The 15781-nt window shown below is 37.2% G+C and overlaps 1 protein-coding gene across 1 annotated transcript in view; it reads left to right on the forward strand.

Moving 5' to 3' along the window:
• Positions 1-15781, forward strand: part of creb5b (cAMP responsive element binding protein 5b) — a 75502-nt gene that overhangs the window by 13420 nt on the left and 46301 nt on the right. Inside the window, exon 5 of the mRNA XM_066683818.1 lies at positions 3277-3431. Coding sequence (XP_066539915.1) covers positions 3277-3431 — 155 coding nt within the window. The remainder of the gene's footprint in view (positions 1-3276; positions 3432-15781) is intronic.

The following is a 15781-nucleotide window of genomic DNA, read 5'->3' on the forward strand; positions in this document are numbered from 1 at the left end:
ATTGTGAGTGTCTGAGCATACCAATGGAATTGTGTGGGTTGTAGTATATATATATATATATATATATATATATATATATATATATATATATATATATATATATATATATATATATATTTCGTGGGCCAGTCTTTTTTTAAAGTTGTCATGGCGGTCACAGTTTGCTTCTAAACTTGAAACAATTCACATTGTGCGTGAGTCACAGCCCCAAACATATTCACACACACACACACACACACACACACACACAGTTTATGGCTAAAGGCACTGCCAGCTAATGTGCAAAGGCAGACAACTGGATCAATATAGCCTGTCTGAGTCTGGAGCAGGCCAAGACTGAGATTTTTTTCAATTGTATTAGATTTAGTGTGGCATTTAAACCACAGCTTGCTTCCCTCAAAATCAGCCATATTTCATCATAGCCTGTGTCTCACAGTGCACAAAGTGATTATTTTGATGTCTGTATAATAATCGCACAGTTGTGGTCAGTCATAGTGTCTGCTTCACACTGTTGTGTTCAGTGGACGTGACTGGCTATAACTGAACCCTCTGTGGTCCCCTGGCCCATAGCCACACATTTCAAGGCTCTCTAAGGCTCAGTTGGCCAGACTTTCTGTAGATCAGCTGATGTCTGGGTGGTGTGCAGAGTTTACCTGTGTGGTTGACAGTTAGCGCCTCATGCTAAGTCAGCAGTTAGCAGGCTGAAGCAGGATTTTGCTGAGTAAAGAATTGGAGCTATACATTAAGACTTAAGGCTCTCAGGTCACAAAATCTCTGACATTACTCACAGTGGAGGAGGGGAATTTTACATGCTTATCTAGAATCCCCTAACATAAAATAGCAAGAAAAAGTCTTTCTTCAGTAATAAGAAAATATCTTCTGTAAATCCCCTAAAACCTAAAAAAAATCTAATCGGCATGAGGAAGTGTTTCAAGGTCATTATTATGGTTCTCTAGCAATAAGCGGGATGCTTTTTTTCTTCTGGAAATACACTGCCAGAATAAACATTACTGAGTCACTCAGGTTGCTTTATTTTTTAGTTTGACGTATTACATATTAGATTATGACTAAGTACCTACACCTTTCCAAGGTCTAAGTAATTTGATTGAACCATACGTCCATAAATGAACAAAAATATACATGTATTCCTACAGTGTGTCTCTGCACATCACTTAGCATCAGTGTAAGAAACCCTCTGCACTACATTGTTTAAGCAATTTCTTATCCTAACAAACCGGATCCAGCTCATGGAAGGCTTAAAGGTGACATTTACTATTTTAATAATAATAATAATAATAATAATAAACTCTTCAAAATTCAGGAGATGTTTCCTCACCATTTGCCAATTCTGGAGTCAATATGTACTTTTGAAACCCTGTGTCAGTAGCACGTAAGAACATCTAAGGATCTTGGTCAGATATGCTCAGGTTCTCTCTCTGCTCACGGTAAAGTAATGCCATCAGGAGGTGTTTAGATGACAAAAGTCCAAATGTCGAAATTAAGAAAAAGATGAGGTCATTGCTTTATTCCCACTCCATGGCTGAGTAATATTGACTTAATTTTGCTGTTTCAGATTACTTAAAGTGGAACTAAATCTAAAATTAGGAAAGCACTAACTGCATGAAAGTAAACACAGATCGAACATGCTACAAAACTAAACAACTCGAGTTACAAAAGAGTTTCTGTGGAAAATCAAACAGTGAGTAAAAACTTACAGACAAGTTAAACTTCAGCCACGTACACACGTGTTGTTGCTTTTTTTTCTGAAACATATCTTTCCACCATAAAAGATGCAGAGCTTCTGAAAATAAGCAGAACAGCAGTTCCCCACAGTCATAGAGTTACCTTTAATGATCAGTTGATGACATGGGTCCATTATAAAAGTGAAGTAGTAGCAGTCATTTCAAATGAAAATCTCACATTAGTAAAATGTATATCTGGGCTAGGCTTATTTAGTGTCAGATTTATACAATCAAAAGAGAAACAAGAGTGAACTAACTTATTTATTGTCAGGCCACATTGTATTTCTGTAAAATCTTATTTACTCCCAAATGTCAGATTCAGCTTAATATTCAGCATCAGTGATGAACAGCAGACAGTGTTGATTTCCTCTCTGTCAAGTATCCTTCACTGGACCACAGCACTAACTTCCCCATTGTCACTCCCACTTCTCACAATGGTTCTTTTCGAGAAAGCTTTTAAAAGCAAATTCTGAAGAAGGCAGGAAAACGTATGAGCTTTATGTGTGTTTTGACTACAGCAGTGTTTATGTGTATTATGTAACAGCAATATGCATTTATAGGCAAGTTTCACTCTTAATGGAAAACAACCAAGAAATCTACACCCAATGGATGTAAAGGAACCAGAGCAGAATGCATTTTTAAGTAATTAGTTTACAATTCATTTACTGTTAAAATGATCAGTTGTCCGGTGTCATTCTGGACATGACATAATGCCTCATGCCTAAAACATAATGTCACATTTTGTTCTTATTTGACAAATTAAATATTCAAATAACTTTTCTTCTTTAGAACTAAAGCAAAAAGCTTCTATCAAATATTCAAATATTAGAAATCACCAATGACATTTTCACAATGAAAATAATCATGTTTTCAGTAAACATAATAATGGATACATTTAAAAATGGATAAAGTATGTAACAGAAATGAGACTAATGTGATAACAGAACTATGTATAGAAAAACATTGACTGTTTTTAAAATGTATTTTGACTATGAGGAAATACAAATATGGAAATTGGTTAATGTTTGCAGTGACATCTGACATTTATGTTATCCCCTCCTTTCTCTCCATTCTCCACTTTGTTATTGTTTTCCACTGCAAGAATGCATTATATTCCTTGTATGTATATATATTTAAGATATAAGAATTTTTTCATTATATTTTACATGTATGCCTCCAGCAAAAAAACAAAAAAAAAGCAAAAACAAAACCAAGCCAAAAATTTAAATATGACAACAAGAGTTAATTGTAACTGTTAATTTTAACAGAATAAACTGTCAAGCATTGAAAAGACTCAATTTTGATAAAATCTAGAATGTATGGAAACAATTTTAATTTAACACTGACCTTTTTACACATACAGTTTACACACACATTACTACGCAATAGCTTTTGACACACATTTTAAATCTGGGATGTAAGTATAATATAAAAATATAACAGGAAGTGATTTTATGTATGTCGTGACATTTTCTGTGGTGCTTCCATGAAAGCTATCATAATAGATGTGCATGTATTTCTCTCTTCTCTGTAGAACATTGCTCTTCATGGTCAGGCCCCCAACCAGCACCAGCAGTCTCACTCCAGAATGGCCAACCATGAGAACAGCATAGTGATCCAGCAGGCACTGCCATCACCTCAGTCCAGCTCAGTCATCACTCAGGCACCTTCCACCAACAGACAGATCGGGTGAGTTTCTCACTTATAGCACATTAAAGCATATGACCCAGTGTATATCATGTCAATAAACATCTGCCTACTAGTAAAACGCTTATATTTGCTGTGTGCTACTAATCTTGATTTCCCCATTCCACCTTAAATAGGTGAATATGCAAGGCTTTACAAACACAATTATTACTGATAATTTGTTTAAAACAGACACACACCACGGAGAAACACACATTAATCTGCCTCAATTTCTTTAAAACAAACCAACTATAGTATTTACAATTTTCAGTCATGTTGTTATTCACCTTCTTCGTATAAAACACACAAAACACAGTCCTAACACCTTTCAAACGTTGCTGTGCCTCACGTTCTTTATATATAAAACACACAGCCTATAGCGTTTACTCCTTTTAATCTATTTATAGGCATCTGTACTCCTATATTTTTTCAAAAATGATTTGCTGTTACCTTTTCAGGAGGGAATTAGCCAGCTCTGGCTCTGTTCTGTAGTGTTGCTGCTTGTAAACTGCCTCCACATTTTAAACACCGGGCCAATTTCCTCTCACTTTACACCGTCATTGGTCATAGAGATTTTTAGAAGGGCAATGGGGCTTTTTGGGTCCAGTAAAATATAACATTAACTATGTTCATTTGGTCATTTCATGGCTGTGAGGCACTGTTTGTAGACCTGGCCACACGGTGGACTGTAAAATGATTGGACAGAGGGCAGGCAGGACCTCGGAGGGTGGGATAATAGGAGCGCCGCACCGAACTGGGCACTTCTCAAAGAAACATATACTGCTTTAGCAAAGCAGTGAGAGGCAGCAGTGTTTTAGCTTTGACTGTTTCCTTAATCTATGATCACACACCCTGGTTTTATGACTAGTATAGTAAATATCCTACATATTGCTCCTTTAAATACCAAATCATTATTACATTGTCTAATTTATCTTCCATTTACAATTTTAAACAAATTTAACAAATTTGAGTTTCTAATTCTGACTTCACCATTTGTTATACTATATATAACGTATACTAAAATATATATGTACATATACTAAACATATCTTTGTGCCCAACCCCAACTTGTCTTTAAGCTCAAGTGGTGAATCATACATCATATGAATCATAAAATATACCTTTTATTCTACGATTAGGGTCTGTGTTCCTGACAGAAACGTCTTTTTTTCAGTAACCTTACTGTTACAAATAAATATGTTATTTTTTTATTATGAATTGCAGATTTTTTTACACGATTGAATTTCACTAGTGATAAAGGATTTTTAAAATGTGCTTGGTGACTTTTAGAACACAGTCCACTACATTCTTGCTTGTTTGAATGCTTCAGATGTTGAACATTTTTGGCATATTTTCAGTGTCATTTTTTTCACATTGTAAGGTATAAATTCCTAATTCTCAACCACTGCTGTTACAAAACAGCACAGTTCATACACAGGCATGAACGAGAATTTGAACAGCAGGTAATATTGATGGAGTTTTTTCGCCTACTTAAAACTGTGCAGCTGGCTTTGTTGCTTTTATTTATTTATTTATTTAAAGGTTAACTTTTTTTGTGAGAAAAAGGTGTGCTTTTTGTTCAGGGGACATGTTGCTTTTAACAACTAGTCAAATTGTAGTCTTTTATAAAGTTCTTGGCTGCCCAGATTTGGACAAAATGTCTTTGTTAATCCAGAGAGGTGGAGAGACAGTTGAAATACATCAATATTTCTTTTAAAAGACTCCCTATGATATTAATGTGCTTAAGGTAGACCACAATGGCATATATATATTTTTTCTTTATCTGTGCATTCTGGTTACCATAGCATGTATTTCGGAGCTTCCTCATGTATCACGGATGGGTCAATCTCAGTTTATGTCATTTAAAATTTTTCAGTGATCTCAGTGAAACAAAAAGTTTCTTAGTGGAGCCGAAACACTGCTGTTGTTCTAGTTGTCTGCACTTGTACAGCACTGTCCGTTGTGGTCTGTATGCTGCTCCTGGGACAGTGTTGTTTGTGTGCTTTTGTTGGAAAGATAGACTTTTATGCATTGTTTCTATGGTGTGTGAGGTAACCAGACCACTGCATCATGGTGTGTGTGTGTGTGTCTTGTGTCAGCAGGCCATTGTCACACAGCACTGCATGTCAGAGGGTCTCCCCAGGGAGAGGATTAGGTCACTGTGAAGATGTTAAGCATTTCACACACGTTTACAATACATGCTTACACTCATACACATGTGAGCCCACACACACACACACACACACACACACACACACACACACATACACATCAGCTGGCTAGTTGAGACATCATAATTTTTCAGAGTGAAAACACATTCTCATTGGTATATTATTTTGGCTCTGTATTGCACTCTTCAAAGAGTCAAAAACAACAAAACTAGATTTTGAGCTTTGACAGTTTAGAAGGTGTAGACTATCATTTTCTTAGCATATTAAATGTATTTGTTAAATGCACTGTGATTTGTAAAGACTTTAAATATTTGTAAAGTGTTTCTACATTAAGGATTGGAAATGACTAAAGAAACATGGTAGAATATGATATTACCGTAGAATGTGAAGTTTTTTTTTTAAACAAACATTCGACGTTTTGTAAAAAAAATATAATAGGCAAAACTGTTTCTCTGTAATTTTTTTAAATCTAGTGGGATGTTTACAGTTTGCCCTTAAATATTTATATTACATAAAACTTTTCAAGAGAAAAAAAAAACATAAAGAAGAATTTCTCTTATAATTCAGACTTTAAAAATTACTTTCATAAAATTGCATTACCATTCAGAGTGATTTGATTCAAAATATAATAGAAGATAAATTTAAAGATACAGTATTTTTTATTTTGTGGTGTTATGAATATCTTTATTACACACACATATCACAGCTGTTGTAAGGCAAAAATACCCCTTCAACAGTTATTTTCCACTATTTTAGCATTAATAACATTATATCAACTCACAGATGTAGGTTCATAGGTAAAAAAATAAAATGGATATTTGTGTTGTAGACATTTCTACCCTTGGTTCCTAACAACATTACCGCACAGAAAGTTAAGCTAGTCATTGAGGTTCTCAACAACTAAACATTTTACATAAAAAGCATTTTAAGGACTTTGTTTTTAACTCATTAGGAATTTCAGATTTTTTATTGGTGAAATTATACTTTTAATTTTTAATGTCCTTTTTATTTTTCACATATATTATTTTCAAAGAGTATAATTTTCCTAATCATTTCAAAGTAAATACAAGAATGCATACAATGCATTCATGTGTGTGTGTGTGTGTCTCAGTTGTCCCAGCCCAGGCTATTGAAGGCTCTGTGTCGTGTGGCCAGCTTGGGTGTGTCCCACACTTATGACATCAATAGTGCTCCTCTGGTGGGGATATCGACTTTTTGGGGCTGACGCCCTTCTTGCGCAAGTACACTCGCCTCACTGCCTATGTCCCTTTTTACCCCCCACCTCCTCTTCCTCTCTGTCTGTCACTCTCACTCTCTCTCTCTCTCTCTCTCTCTCTCACTCTGTTAATCTGTCTCTCTGTCTGTCTCTCTTTGCGTCAGAATATACACTGTCTGCAACATAATCATCACCTGAGTGCAAGACACACACACACACACACACAGACATACTGATAATGCGCAGCAGGAAAAAGCTGTCAATTCCAGCTCAGTGTGTGTGGTTTAAGGTGTGGGATTAGAGAAGCAGGAGGTGAGGCAGATGACAGATGACAGTTTCTGTTGTAATTTAATAGAAGTGGGCTTAAATAACATGATAAGCTAGACATCAACTCGTTTTCAACACTTTTATTATATAAGGCTTTCTGGATGTTTCATTTTGCATTGTTTTTAGAGATTTCTGTATTATGATGGAATCATCCATGTCTCTGTTCTGCATTTTTATCATCTAGTGGTTCTTAATTTGGTATACAGCTTCCCAGCTTACTGATAATTATAAACATGTGACGGTTTGCAACAGTAACCTAAGTTGTTTTATATTATCGAAAGTATTGATTCCAGGCTTTTGAATGGTGATTCCAAATTTTCTCTGTCAGCTGTAATGTGCTTTCAGATTAATGGCATGCTTTTGATTTACTTACAGTATTCGTTAGCGTTTTATTAAACACAGCCTTGAAGAAACTTGCATGGATTTGAAATGAGCCCAAACAACTGAGGCAAAACTGTTTTCATTACCACAATAACACACTTTTTTTTCAGCACTCAGTGTACTAGCGTAGCCCCCTGAAGTACTCTGGCTGTACATATCTGTCAAACAGGCTGCTCTCCATCCTTACCACTCCCAAACAATCACTGTCTCACACACAAACACACGCGCTCTGGGGGAGGGTCGGGAGTTACAGTTAGTGATTGTGATGCATGTGTGTTGCAGTGCGTCGGGCCGTTTTGAGAGGTTAGCAGAGAGCACAATGGATTCTCTATGTCAGTGTCGAGACATCACAAGGGCAGATGCCCAGCTGGGATAGCTTGTGAATATTGGATGGGAGTTCTGTCAGTCAGCTTGATTGACGGGCTGACAGTGGCTTTTGTTCACTGGCTGGTATGGAATTTCACCCAGAGAAAAGGACTAAGAGAGAGAGAGAGCGACAGAGAAAGAGAGAAACAAAAAGCAGTCACAGCCGCAATAAGTATTGCTTTTTGTTAGTTCCATTCTAATATAATAATATATAACTCATCCTCACCATTTACTTGCTTCAGACACATTATAATATATCTACAAGTTATTATACTCTACAAGTCCCAAAGAAAAAAATGAATTAGGCCAGTGATTGCTTAGAGGAAATGAAAAGCTTCTGCATGCTCTCAAAATCAGAGTTATGGCCTTTTTTCTTTTTTTTTTTTTTAACACCTTAAAGCCCAAGAGACCTCTATGTGGACCCATACACATTTATTAAGGAAGTATATCTGTGAATCTTTAGTTCAATTTTTAATCTGATGTTCTTCACAGTCTTGACTCTCTTGTGAGCCTTTCGGTCTCAAAAGATTGCAACACCTGCAATTTATGTCTAATATCATAAAAAATAGTCGTAATCTGAACATGGATGCATAAACCCCTTAACCTCCCTCCCCACATTGCTCCAACAGAATGTGCTCAGATGCTTTATTTTGAGCTGTGGAAGTGGTTTCCAAGAAAGTCAAAATGAGAAACAGTCAGTGTCTATATTCATATATATATAAATATATATACATGTGTGGTTGTGTGTAAATAACACATTAATGCGATAAAGTTTTAACGTCCTCTGTAAAAGATATAATAGGGCAAACAAGAGACAGGCACTCTGCTTAGTGAATATGAACAAAGGCAATGTTTTCTCAGACATTAGCCTGTCACAGTAAACTGTTTTACTAGAGAGACAGAGTAAGTAAGTATGTATATGGGTAAAATTAACCAGGGCTGAAGTCATTTGCTGAAAGTAATATGTCCGTTCAACACAGAGCAGCACTTCTGGGTCAGATCCTCTTGTGCATGCACAACACACATTAACACACTACCACCATGACAGTGTCAGTGCTGTGCTGAGAATGATCTTTCACCTACGTAGTACCTGCTTTATATATACATCTCTTCAACATCTCTTCCTTCCGCCACCGTCCAGTATACAACTGATCACATATTTTACACTCGGTACATTGGACAACTTCTGCAATGATACATAAGGAGTAGTAGGTGATAGTAACAGATAGCTGAGGATGGTTTTATTTCTTCTTGTTGTTTTTTTATTATTATTTTCTTTATAAAGATAGACATAGCACATTTGGAGTAATGGCAGGCTAGAGTGACACATGTTCTGTTCCCTGCATCCTTTATCTTCGAAGTGTTTGTAGCAGTTAATTGGTTTCATTGTAATAGAACACTATGTGTCATCTTGGAGGATTTGGGATTTTTTAAATGTCAGGCACTTTATTATTCTTTTAACCATAAGTTTATACTTGAAAGATTCTGTGTGTCTTAGCAGTAGATTATTTAAAATCAGTTCATCCGTTCTGTCAACAGATAAAACATGAATAAGTCATTGTCTATAGTTAAGCCAAAAAATAGTTGATTTACGCTAAGATTTATGGTGTCATAAGGAGGATATTGATACGTGCAAACTATTTCTGTGGCTAAAATGTCCTTAATCAGTAGCAATGCCTTTCTTCACAGCAATCAAGCAGAGAGAATGACATAACTCTGAGCTAAGCAGGACAATAATTTGCATGTAAATGCTTCAGTAATTGTAATGTAAAAATCTTGTTTTTGGGTTCTTTGCTCTGAGCTTCATTATATGTGCTTTAGGATAGAAATTCATTTTTCTTTTACACTTCACAGAGTCATCACACAGTAACCTTAAGCTACAACCTTGTTGCAAGTAAAATAGTTCCAGCAGGTCAGGGAGATTGTGACCCAGGGACTGGGCTACTGTTTTGATGATCAAAAAGAGCTAGAGAAGCAGGCATTAGTCAGGGACATTTGTTGACCTCTCCAGCTTCCTGCAGGACGGGCCTTAAGGTCAAAGGAAGTAGTGTGTGAGTGCTGAGGGTTTTCCTAGCTGTTCTTTTCCTGCTGAGGTGGACATTTCCACAAACACTGTCACTATGCTCCTCGGGATGACCACAGACCTTTCAGTACCAGCATTTATAAACAATAGAGCTCATTTGCTTGTATTTTCACCCCCTTTCTCACACATAAGTTTTCATGTTGATATTCACCAAAGCCAGTTGAATCTGTAGATGAACTAATGCATTGAACTTGAAAAAATAAGACGTGGCCACTTCTCTTCTCACTAAGACCTTAGATTATCGCATACTGCAGTTTCTCAATTGCATTTATGCATTAATACACTTACTATTAGATTGCATTTGGTAAACATTTTCAAATAAAAATTTTATTCAGTTGTTTATCTTAAGGCATATGTGAGGTTCACACTTACAGACATTTGTAATGTAAGAGAAAGTAGTAGAAATATGTTAGATATGTTTCACATAGGTCTCTCAGATCTTCCCAAATTACGCTGCTGGCAATTTCCAAAACTAACTTCAGCCTGAATGGCACAAAACTCTGAAACTCTGCTTCTGAAGAGCGCAGAGACATTTCAAGTCTGAGCACTTTCAAAAAGAGCCTTAAACCTTTTCTTTTTAATCAGCATTTCTTTAGGGTATGTTTACAGTATCACATTTACATTGTATTAAAGTTATGATTACAATTAGTATTATTTACTGTGATTTTCCTATATTTTCCATGATTTTCCTAATAATTATTATTATTATTTTTATTATTGCTACTATTTTTATTATTATAGTGGTTGCAGTCATGCACAGGTACATTGTATATGGTTTGCTCAGATAGTGTAAGCTATTTACAAAAAACATTTTTCAGAATTAATTTATTTGAAGTGGGGGAAATTTGTAAAAGTGGATGGAAAGATACACAGTAGGACCGTGTGTGCCTCTTTTTATTGAGAATACATTTCTTCATACTGTCCTTTGCTAATGGTTACAGTGGTTACAGTAATCTTTACTCCATCTGGTTTTGGCTTCTCTGCGCTGCGGACACCAAGAGAGGTAAAGAGCCTCCATTGAGTTAGAGGAACAAGTCATTTTCATTGCTCCACCATGTTTACTAAAGAGGTTTTGAGGGTTGGAATCAATTAAGTTTGGCTTTCCTTGAAGCAGCCTGCATAGGCAGGAGGCCTGCAGCTGTGAAACCAAGGACCTCCAACCCCCCTTTTATGTTCTCCATACAGTTCACCTATGTTCCCCCAGTGGTTTCTCTCGCAGCACACACTCATGCTGTCCCTGAACAAGAGAACCCTCAGAGACACATGCTGACACAAACCAGCAGAGGAGACAGAAAAATCATAAAGGAAAGAACACAGCACAGGGGATGTGAGCATCATAGCTATCATTATCATGCAGTGTGTGTGTGTGGGGGGGGGGGTGTCCAAATGCTCTCGGCTTTTCGAATTGCAAACATCTGTTCCTGAGTTATGTCAGTGCTAAATATGTTAGACATAGCCAGTCAACTGCATGAGATAAAACACTGTACAAGGCCCTCAACCTCTCTTGCAGTGTGCGGAGGCATGAAACAGTGCCATATGCATTGTGCAGGAGTTTTGGGAGAAGTGTACGAATGACTTGTCATAGACTGAGTGTATGATTAATGTTCTAAATGTTTTGGAGGCTTTGACAGTTCAGCCATATTCTCTGGATCATACTTTTACAACCACTTAGCACATGCTACACTGGTTAGCATACATAACAGCAGTAAAATAAGTGGTAGCTAAACACCCACTTGGAACAGCCATTATGAAATCTGCAAGATTCTGAAGGATTTGTTTAAAAGTTTCTGAGGCCATGGCAGTCACTGCCACCTCAGTATATACCAGCAAAATGCTGACTGCTTAACATAGGAAATTTCTGAAATCGCAGACAGTCCACTACACTTTAAAGTCTTTATTCTAAAAGAAATATTGATTTGCTCCACCCAACCCTCTTTGGTGTTATGATAATGCAAATCAGTCTACACAGGGCTGGTATTACAAAGAAACTTCAAATACCTTTATCCTGAAACCATTTAAGATTAAGTCTTCTTTCTTCTGGACACTATTTATGATTAAAATAGCAATGATTAATTTAAAGTAACCTTTTTGTGGCCTGTGATCTATGCTTATTGGTATTCCATATTCTTAACTATTTACCTACTTTGATTTGATTTCTTACATGCAAAGTTATTCATTTAAAACAATGAATATTTTTAGACAACAAAACTATATCCATTAAATTCTATTATATGTAAAATATTTGTGTCATTGACGAGACAAATGATGAACAATCTATTTCACAGAACAGTTGTACAATCTCAGTATTTTATTGACAGATAAATAAAACATTATCCACTGTAATAATGAATATTGTTCGAATAAATATTTAATTACAAATAATATCATAAGTAGATTGGTTACCAATATATTAAGATGTCATTCTGTAGTGTCCTTCCTCCTAATTAGATCCTACAGGAAGGAAGCTTTCAGTGATGTATTACATAGTAGCATTGTGCCAAGTGTGCTGAAGCTTAGCTCACATTAAACTTACTGACTGTTGAAAAATACATATAGAGGTGAATATACACAGAATTTGGGGGTATATATATATCATTTTCACAACTTATGTATGAGTATAATTCCTATTCTGATTGCCTTCTGAATATTTTGCCTCAGTCAAAAGGCAGTTCATACTGAAACACTCCTTATAACTTCTGTGTCAATATTGGTGGGCGGTGCTAAACTGCTGTAGGTGTATACATGTAAATGTGATGATTTTTTTATATCAATAACATTTCATTACGTTGCTGAATGTTACCAGTGTTTCCATACCAGATCAAATTATGTTCAATGTGGGTCTCCATGCGGGTTTTAACTACAAATTTGTCTAAAAGTTCCTCACCCCTCCTAAAATGTCAAGTAAATCTTTTCTGAGGATTTATATGGGCGCTTAAACAACAACACGTGCATTTTAGCATATAGGGATCAGAGGTGAGGCCAGGTAAGGTCAGAATGAAGTAGCTACCTTCTGTAAGTGTTCGTGCATGTGTATATGTCAGCACATGCTTTAAAACATCCAGCTTAAAGGTTCAGAAAGGACAAGAAACACAGAGTGGATCTATCATTCCTTTTTTGAATCATTCGGTTTTGAGTCTTTAAAAAAAAAAAAAAAAGAAATAACAAACTTTGTATTACTGCTACAGTTGTTTATCATAGTGCGATAGACATGACTGTCTTACCGTAGACGTGCATATTCATCTTCTGTAACTGTTTCTTCCTGATAGGGTCTTGGAGGTTCTGGAGCACAGTCTGGACAGGGCACAAGTCCATTGTGGGGACGGGCATCACACACTAACGCAGTCACTCACTCACTCACTCACTCATACCTGTGCACAGTTTTGCACAGTCAGTCCACCAAATAATTTGTGTTTTTGGACTCTGGGAGGGTATCGAAGCAGTCCGGAGGAAACCCACACAGACAAAGTGAGAACACACAAAACTCATCACAGACAGTTAAAAAAAGCATTAATTAGAGTTGCATTTCTTAACATTATGTTATGTCATATAAAGAAGAAACAGAATACATTTATTTAACATTAAATATTTTTATTTTTACATTGCAGAAAGTAAAGTTTTTTTTTTTTTTTTTTTATTTCAACCTGTGGGTTCAGACCCCTGGGTGGCTGTATGTGGTAAAGTGGTACAATTTGAAGTGGCATGTTGGGGCTATAAAAAGTCTCGTTGGGGCCCTGGATTCGACACTCACCTCGACTGACTGCCTGTGAAGAGTTTGGTGTGATCTCCCTGTGTCTGTGTGGGTTTCCGCTGGGTGCTATGGTTTCCTCCCACAGTCCAAAAAAACACATGTTGGTAGGTGGACTGCGGATGCAAAATTGCCCATAGACCTGAGTGTGTGATGTTCTGTGATGGACTGGTGCCCTGTCCAAGGTGAAATCCTTTGACAATGAAATATGGTATATTAGTGTTCAAATACAGCTCTTAATTATCACTCACTCACTGATGTACGCAGTTGTTTCTTTGATTCTGTGTGTGCGTGTGTGTGTGTGTGTGTGTATTTGTGAGAGAGAGAGAAAGAGTGAGAGAGAGAGAGAGAGAGAGAGAGAGAGAGTGCTCGCGTGCATGCATAGCTACACATGCATAGTTGGTTTCACACCTCCAGTAAACAGAAAACATCCTGACATGCTTTTGATAAGTATAGAGGAAGTGCTGAAATAGTACTGCTGAGAGAATGAGACAGAGAGAGACAGACAGACAGAGGCAGAGACACAGAAAGAGAGAACAAGGAAGTGTGAAGGATGGAAGAGTGCTCACAGTTTTGACCTAAAGTGGGAGGGAAGCTTTTGTGTCATCCTCAGTAGTTATCTCCCACTCTTTTGTCTATCTCCTGATTGAAAGACTGCAACCCATTCTCGTTAATGTTATTACTTTGTAATTACTGTAAATAGTCAGAACCTACCGGCTGATTCAAGTTTTACAATGTAATAAGCATAGGGGTTTAAAATGTCAATATTATACTTAATTCAGCCAGACCACAAATATTGCTGGTGTTTCACTTTGTGCCAGTTTTTCATTGAGAAATGATGAATGGACATACTCTATTTAATTGTAAATTTAATGTAGTCCATCAATAATGATTATAATGCAGCTTTAGGTGTACCATGTCATGAACTTTGTATGTGAAATGCAGCGAGAAAGAGGGTGAAAGAGGGTGGACTCAACATTGGATATGAGACCCTCTGAGCTCCATATAAAAGCAAGAGAAAGAGAGAGAGCAAGACAGAGACAGAAAATAGAGAGAGAGCAAGAGAGGAGAGATGGCAGGCGGGCAGGATGTACATCTGAGCTGAATTAGGGTGAGCTCATTGTGTACAGCACAGGCTTTAATAGTGCGTTTGGAGAGGAACGCCCAGGCCCTGCTCCTTTCATTCCTCCACCGCTGTGTCATCCACAGCCCTGGGGCCGCCTGCCATGAGAGAGGAAGAGAGAGGGAGAGAGAATGGAAGAGAGGGATCAGAGTGGATTGGAGGAAGGCATTCCAGGTTGAGGAAGTAAAGATGTGAATGCAGTCTAAAGGTGTGTGGAGAAGTAAATGGATGAGGGCATGATGAAAAGTGTGGATAAAAGAAGAATTAGAAAGAGAGACTGATGAAAGAGAGGTTGAATTAGGTAAGTAGGGTGACCAGAAAGTGAATTTAAGATGCCAGGCAAATGAACAGAAGACACACTTGATGCCTTGAATTATCTGCTGCCTTTCTACTCTGTGGAGTGAACTATTTTAAAGTGCACCTAACCCTGAAATAGTTGTTTAATTGAACATACATTGACTGTATACTCTCAATAAAAAAAAGAATTGCTCCATGCATGCCTAATGTCACCCTGTGCAATTCCAAGCATTGACTAGAGGACTAGCCTCTCACTATTGGGCTGTGGAGCAATAGAACTGCATTCTCTGAAACGATAAAGCACAATTCATTACTTTAGAGTTTGAGATCATCCGAGGTCAGTACCTGATTCCACCCGTGTTATTTTGCAGCTGAATTCAATCAAATCCTCACAGATATGTTCTAAATTTTAATGTACAACTTCAGAAGAAGGCAGCACGGTGGCACAGCATGTAGTGTCGCAGTCACACAGTTCCAGGGACTCAAAAGTGTCCATAGGTGTAAGTGTGTGAGTGAGTGTGTGTTACCCTGTATAGGACTGGTGCCCCCTCCAGGGTGTGTTCTTGCCATGCGCCCCGTGATTCCGGACCCACCGTGACCCAGAATTGGATAAGCGGTTTCAGACCATGAATTAATGAAAGAGT

This window comes from Hoplias malabaricus, chromosome 10 (assembly GCF_029633855.1).
Source record: "Hoplias malabaricus isolate fHopMal1 chromosome 10, fHopMal1.hap1, whole genome shotgun sequence".
NCBI lineage: Eukaryota > Metazoa > Chordata > Actinopteri > Characiformes > Erythrinidae > Hoplias > Hoplias malabaricus.